At 50.8% G+C, this 7,099-nt stretch overlaps 2 protein-coding genes across 2 annotated transcripts in view; one reads left to right on the plus strand and one right to left on the minus strand.

The window, feature by feature from the left end:
• Positions 1 to 2,480, minus strand: part of Snx17 (sorting nexin 17) — a 6,407-nt gene extending 3,927 nt beyond the window's left edge. The window contains exons 1-4 of the mRNA XM_021201391.2: positions 2,250 to 2,480; positions 1,763 to 1,837; positions 758 to 875; positions 197 to 261 (exon numbers count right to left, since the gene is read on the minus strand). Of these exons, the coding sequence (XP_021057050.1) occupies positions 197 to 261; positions 758 to 875; positions 1,763 to 1,837; positions 2,250 to 2,312 (321 nt within the window). The 5' untranslated portion in view covers positions 2,313 to 2,480. The remainder of the gene's footprint in view (positions 1 to 196; positions 262 to 757; positions 876 to 1,762; positions 1,838 to 2,249) is intronic.
• Positions 2,481 to 2,575: 95 nt separating this feature from the next.
• Positions 2,576 to 6,093, plus strand: Eif2b4 (eukaryotic translation initiation factor 2B subunit delta). The gene is made up of 11 exons (XM_029540889.1): positions 2,576 to 2,722; positions 3,090 to 3,133; positions 3,426 to 3,561; positions 3,874 to 4,080; positions 4,173 to 4,255; positions 4,377 to 4,468; positions 4,669 to 4,783; positions 4,957 to 5,033; positions 5,167 to 5,269; positions 5,626 to 5,753; positions 5,880 to 6,093. The coding sequence occupies exons 1-11, from the start codon at positions 2,692 to 2,694 to the stop codon at positions 6,091 to 6,093; spliced, it is 1,230 nt and encodes a 409-aa protein (XP_029396749.1). The 5' UTR covers positions 2,576 to 2,691.
• Positions 6,094 to 7,099: the final 1,006 nt, after the last annotated feature.

The raw sequence follows: 7,099 nt of genomic DNA on the forward strand, positions 1-7,099 counted from the left end.
CTTCGGTAACCCTTCCGGAGAGCGCACGCCAAGAAGTTGGGGATTGAAATCATGAAAAAGAAAAAAAAAAACTAAAAAAAAAAAAAAAAAAAAAAAAAAAAAAAAGTAAAGGTGCCAGGAAATACCCGTGTAATTAAAATGACATGGTTGCCCATCAGGTCCTTCTCTTAAATATGGGTTCTACCCAAAGCCTTACCTGCTGGGCCCGACGTAGAAAGCTATTAAAGGTCTCACTGCCCCCAAGCGACGGGTCTTGCCGAACTGGGGGTCAAGAGAGCAACCTTCTAGTAACTTAAGACTCATTCGTGGCTTCCCCGCCCAAGTCCTCCTAGCAAGTCCCCCAACCCCAGTTCCTGGGCTGACGGTGGCCTGCCACACCCCCAGCTGGCCTCACCTCACACACTGTTTGCATAAATTCTTCACCTGCCCCACCCTTGGCTGCCATCTAGTTGAGTCCAGTCTACAGAACTAGGGAAATAACAATGATGTTAATCTAAAGCACATCAGATACAAAGTTCTCCCCACAAATGACTCTTAATTCTAGTATTATACTAGTAGTTCTCATAGAGATATGTTTCCACATTTCTTTACTAATATGGAAAGTTTAAAATCCATGATGGCTATTTGCTTTGCTGGTTAAGTAACATCAGACAAAAGACTTCCTAAATCTAAGCATTAAGATGGGGCATCTGACAGAGCCACCTGGTTGACATCCCCCTGCGCTCTCAAGCCAGCCTAGAGTTTACCCACGACTCACCCGCTTGCATGTATTTCTCTAACTGTTCTCTCCTCTGTTCCACCTCCGCGGGTGTCAAAGAGAAAAGCTTCTTTGGGGGGAACGCGGGGACCACATTGGCCCCATACTCCTTCCGGAGCTATGTAGAGAAAGATACAATTCTTCACATTAACAGAAACTGAGGTGACACTAAGATTCACCCAAGTCCTCCTGGGTTCTTGTAACAAACAACTCTTTAAAAGACATGTGATAAAAGATGACTTTGGCAGAGTCTGGACCCCCCAAAGATCTTAGGTATAAATTCTTGTATTTATTAATGTTATAGGGTGATTATATTATATTATAGGGTGATTTTTCATGGGGTCCTGGGTCCAGGAGCCCTTTGATTTACATAGCAAGACTGTTCAGTAGAGAACATTTATAGGGAACACTTATGTGCACAGATAATAAAGTCATAGTATGCTCAGTGTGTTGAAGGGTCTTTGTTGATCAAAGAATCTACTTTTTATCTGGAGAAACTGAGGCTGGAAGAAATTAGGTAACTTGCTCAGGACTGACAGCTAGTAGAAACAGGGCTCTCTAGAGACGCGCTATCTATACAGAGCTCACTAATTTGGTGAGGAGGGGAACATTGCATCAGTGGTACATGGCCACTGGACATCTTATACACTGATGGGACCAAGAACAGACAAGGAAATCAGTGAATGGTTTGTATTAATCCAGGAAATGAAGTTCCAAGTTATAGTTTAGGTGACAGAAGGAATGTGCTTTGACTAACAGGGTTCAGTTTTTCCATGCAGGGGCAAAGGATGAAAAAGGAGACAGCTCAGAGAAGGAAGGATGTGTGAGTATAGGGAAGAACAGGAACTGAGAGACAAGCTGCTCAGAGAGTTTCCGGAAATGTCACACTAACAAAGTCCACCTTCCACTGTAGCAGTGATTATAGGGTGATGTAATGAAAGGAGATTAATGTCCATGGGTATGGAAGGGCTTGAAGCTGCATCTAGACAGGGGTGCTAGTCCCACCTGCTCGTGCAGCCCCAGAAGCTGGCTGTAGCGCACCCGGCAGTGCAGGACTCCATTCACGTGAATGTTATAGGCCTGAGGACACAAAAGCAGGCAAACATCTCAGGGTCGACGTGCAAACCACCTCTTGCCCCAGAAACCTATCCGGAAGTTGCCTGACAGATCTGTCTGCGCAACGCTCCAAGACTTCCCGGGATTTAGCCTGGTTTTCCCCCAGGGCCGGGTTCCAAGCAGAAGGCCCAGTTCAGAGGAAGCTCGGGCGCTTGTGCGGCAGTATCCCTCCCGGAGATGACAGTAGTGCCCCCCGCCAGAGCAGTCGCGGCCTGGCCGGGGAGAGCAATCGCCCAAAGAACCTATTGGAGCTTGGGGTGACTTAATTACGAAGCTGAGACATGAGATGGCTTCCAGTGAGGTTCGAAGGCTGGAGGCCGCTCCGAGAGCTCCGGCCCGTTATCCCCGCCCCGGCCCAGCTCTTGCACCTCCTCACCACGTAGGCGGAGCCGCCGCTGTCCCCGCTGCGGGACTCCGTTTCAGGAATGGAAAAGTGCATGTTCCCTAAGGCAGAGCTCCGTACTACCAGGTTCGCAGCGCCTCTGCTCGCTCGCCTCCGCCACTCAGCGCGTCTCCGCAGCCCAGCTCGCCATTTTGGGGGGCCTGAACTCCGAGGTGGGAAGGCCGTAGGATGACGGCTCTGCGAGCAGCAACCTCGGCATGCTGGGAGCTGTAGTCGAGTGCCGGAGACGCTCCTAATTGGGAACCCAACATCCTTTGGTCCTCACCGCGACCCGTAGTTCGGGGCGGGACCCAGTGCACGCCGGAAGTTGTAGTCCGCTGGGGACTGGCTCCGCGGGAGGCGTCGGGGGAGCCAGCAGCCCAGGTGGCGCTGTAGTGTGAGTGACCTCGGCGGGAGGAGCCTAGGACCCACAGTCATGGCTGCGGTGGCGGTGGCTGTTCGCGAAGGTGAGTGAAGGGCTAGATGCACCAAGTGGTAGAAGAGCAGATGAACACTGGATCCCTGATGCGGGCTACGGAGCGCCTTTGGGCCTTGCCGCCGGGTTTCTGCACTTCGCGGGACTCTGGTTTACAAGATTTAGGACGCAGCCGGGTGCTGCTTGCCGGCTGTTCCCAGAGGGGTGACTGACCCTTTTCCTCCCCCGCCTGTCCTTTGATCCTGCCGCGCAGTGCGTCCCCACGCGGATCCCGGAGCGCCTCGCGCCCGGCAGCCGAGCTGTGGTCATGCCAACCCAGCAGCCAGCTGCGCCGACCAGTCTCCCCAAGTCCTCCCGGAGCCTCTCTGGCTCACTCTGTGCCCTGTTTTCTGATGCAGAATCGAGATCCGAGATGAAGACTGAACTTTCTCCTCGGCCCGGGGTAAGTGAGGGAGAGACCTCCCAAGTCGCCTGTCAAGAGCTACACAGAAAGCTGTGTCACCTTCATTCGGCCCCATCTCCCACCCTTTTCAGTTCGTTTCTTAGGAGATTTTACAGAGCTTAACGGTGTGTGACTATGACTCTGAAGAAGTTTCTCTCCTTACTTATGTAGACTTGTAACAGAAGTCAGAGAGTGTTAGGAACTTAACCTTGTGGGAATCTAGTAAGCATCTGTATTGTTGATACACCTTTGGAATGGCTGGGGTAGAGCAGTTCCCGTGTCTGTGTCTCAGGCAGCGGGGCGGGAGTTGACCCAAGAAGAGAAGCTTCAGCTTCGAAAAGAAAAGAAACAGCAGAAGAAGAAACGGAAGGAGGAAAAGGGGGCAGACCAAGAAATTGGCTCTGCTGTATCTGCAGCTCAACGTCAAGGTGCGGGGACCCTTTAAAAGGCTGGGGGTAGGATGCTGGTTGAGGGATTTGCAAAGGGAAATAGAACAAAGTTGATTTGAGCAAGTACAAAAGAGGTTACTTGGAAGGCAGAGCCCAGTGGTGGTGGCTGGTGGTGGCTCACAGCACACCTTTAACCCCAGCACTAAGGCCAAAGGCAGGTGGATCTCTGATGAATTCCAGCCTCAGTCAAAAAAGGAAAAACAAAATAGATAAGGTAAAAGGGAAACTTTGGTTGGGGCAAAGAGATCACCGTCCTAGGGCTCGGGTACCTCTTCCCTCTGTCTTTCATAGACCCAATCAGAGAACTCCCAGGACCTGGTAGTCAGCTGGGGGGGACTGCTGGGGAGAAACTGCCAGCTGGCCGGAGTAAGGCAGAACTTCGCGCCGAAAGGAGAGCCAAGCAGGAGGCAGAGCGGGCCCTGAAACAGGCAAGAAAAGGGGACCAAGGAGGCGCCCCTCCTCAGGCCTGCCCCAGCACTGCTGGAGAAGCCACCTCAGGTATCTATCTCCTCTTGATGCTCACACTCCACTTGACCCAAACTCCCGTCTCGAGAGGTATAGAGTCGTGAAAGCATCTCCCTAACTTATAGGAGTGAAGCGTGTCCCCGAGCACACCCCGGGTGATGACCCCACACTTCTGAGGAGGCTCCTTAGAAAGCCAGATCGACAACAGGTAGGAAGTGGGTATGGTACCTGGAGAATTGCCCTGGGCAAAGAAAAGATCTGGAAAAGCACAGATTATTGGGGTCAACAGGGCCTAGCCCTGTTTGATGACGTCCCTTTGTTTCATGGAGGTTCCTACACGAAAAGATTACGGATCCAAAGTCAGTCTCTTCTCCCACCTGCCCCAGTACAGCAGACAGAGCTCCTTGACCCAGTACATGAGGTAGGATCTTTAAGTCGGAGGAGATTGAGGAACTCTGTTAAAAGTAACTGAAACTTTGCGATGGGACGTGTGGGTGGGTGGGGTGGGGTGCAAACTCAAGGCAAGACTACAGGAAATGGGGAAGCCCCTTCTCATGAGGGGCAGGGGCCAAGAGGTATTCACGTTCCCTTAAAAAGTATGTGACACCGCCATCCCATCAGCATCCCATCCTCTGTGATCCACCCAGCCATGGTGCGACTCGGTCTGCAGTACTCCCAGGGCCTCATCAGTGGCTCCAATGCCCGGTGCATCGCTCTGCTTCATGCCCTGCAGCAGGTACATCCAGTTCTATTCTCTATGATCCTGCCCCATTCCCTAAGGCTACCCCAGCATGATGATCCTCTCTGGGACAAAGAAGCAATGACTCTCACAATCTGAACATGTCCCTAGTGAAGCTTACCCCTGTCCCATACTAGAGATCTTCCTTAAGGGATGTTTGTGTTCTCTAGGTGATTCAAGATTACACAACACCACCCAGTGAGGAACTCTCTAGGGATCTTGTAAATAAACTAAAACCCTACATCAGGTGAGCACAGCCCTGCAGGTCCATTTGCACCTTACCTGGGGTCCTTTCTGATGCCCCTCTCGACTTTCATCTTGCTCTTCTCTCTCTTTAAGTCCTAACCAGTTGCACAAACCTGAGGTTATTGTTGTTGCAGCTTCCTGACGCAGTGCCGCCCCATGTCGGCAAGTATGTGCAACGCCGTCAAGTTCCTAACCAAGGAAGTCACTGGCATGAGCAGCTCCAAGCGGGAGGAGGAGGTGATGGAGGATTCTGGGAGCGGGAAAGGCGTGCACCTGTGGTTAGGATAAGCAGCATCTTCTGAACTCCCAGAAGACATGTATAGACATGCCACAGGGCCTAGTCATGGCTTAGGGGAGCACTTAGGCACTTGAACACAGACCCGTTGTTATATATACTTATACAAGTTAATGGCATAAGACAGTCTATGTCATCCTGGCTGACCTGGAGCTCAATAGATAGGCCAAGCTGGCCTCAGATTCAGAGATTTCACCTGCTTCCTGTGTGCTGGAATCAAAGGTGTGTGCCACCATGTTTGGCATGTACGGCATGCCAACCAGAGGGTGAACTGCATCCATGCTCTCTCAACATTTAGGCCAAGTCAGAGCTTAGAGAAGCCATCGGTCGGTATGTACAAGAGAAGATTGTGCTAGCGGCTCAAGCAATCTCACGATTTGCTTCTATGAAGATCAGTGATGGGGACGTGATCCTGGTGTACGGATGGTATGGTCAGCACCTGAGTGAGAAAACTGGGGAGGGGGCTATCAGAAGAAAAGACTGCCCTTGCCTTTGCAGACAGGCTGGCTACCAGCCAGTCACTTAAATAACATCTCTTCTCCATCTCTCCAGCTCATCTCTGGTGTCGAGAATTCTCCAGGAGGCCAGGGTCGAGGGCAAGCGGTTTCGGGTGGTGGTGGTGGACAGCCGGCCCCGGCTGGAAGGAAGGCACATGCTCCACTCTCTTGTTCGTGCTGGGGTCCCTACCTCCTATCTGCTGATTCCTGCAGCCTCCTATGTGCTTCCAGAGGTGAGGATTCTCACAGCAAAGGAATTCCAGAGATAAAAGAGAAGGATATAACACCAGCATAATAGTCTTACCTTTTGTTCTTTTCTTTTTTCTTTCACATTTATTTATTGTGACAGGAAATAAGGGAATAGTGGGGTGGGGCTAGGGGGTAGGCAAAGGCAGTGTGGCCTCGTTCCCGTGTGGACGATTCGGAAGAGTCAGTTCTTTTCTTTCTTTTTCTTTTTTCTTTTTTTGGTTTATTGTTGTGTTTTGTTTTGTTGAGACAGTTCTGTAGTCCTGCCTATCCTAGAGCTTGATTTGTAGACCAGGCCGACTTGAACTCACAAGAGATCACCTGCCACCATACCCAGCTGAATCAGTTCTTTCTTTCCACCATTTATGTCCTGAGGATAGAAATTTAGAATGCCAGGCTCCACAATGACTTTACCCAGTGAGCCATCTCAGTGGCCCTTACCTCTTATTTATTTATGTATTTGATTGTTTATTTATGTTTTAGGGAGATAGGGTTCTCTGTATAGCCTTTTTTGTGGGGAGAGGGGAATCGTCAAAGGGCTCATTGTGTAGTCCTGGCTGGCCTGGAATCCACAGGGACCTGCTTGTTTTTTTCCCAAATACTGGGGTCAAAGGTGTGTGCCACCAAACCCGACACTTTTATCCTTCATAGGAAAAAGCACCTAGCTTCTGGGTGTAGCATTTGGGTGCCAAGGCAGGTGGATCTGAAGGCCAGCCTGGTCTACAGAGTGAGTTCCAGGACAGCCAGGGCTACAGAGAAACCCTGTCTCAAAAAAGCCAACAGAAATGGCCGGTGAAAGCCGGGCGTGGTGGCGCACGCCTCTAATCCCAGCACTTGGGTTGGGAGGCAGAGGCAGGCGGATTTCTGAGTTCAAGGCCAGCCTGGTCTACAGAGTGAGTTCCAGGACAGCCAGGGCTATACAGAGAAAAAAAAAAAAAAAAAAAAAAAAAAAAAAATGGCTGGTGAGATGGCTCAACCAATTAAGAGCTCAACTACTGGCTTTTCTTCCAGAGGTCCTGAGTTCAATTC

This window comes from Mus pahari, chromosome 7, assembly GCF_900095145.1.
Source record: "Mus pahari chromosome 7, PAHARI_EIJ_v1.1, whole genome shotgun sequence".
NCBI classification, from domain to species: domain Eukaryota; kingdom Metazoa; phylum Chordata; class Mammalia; order Rodentia; family Muridae; genus Mus; species Mus pahari.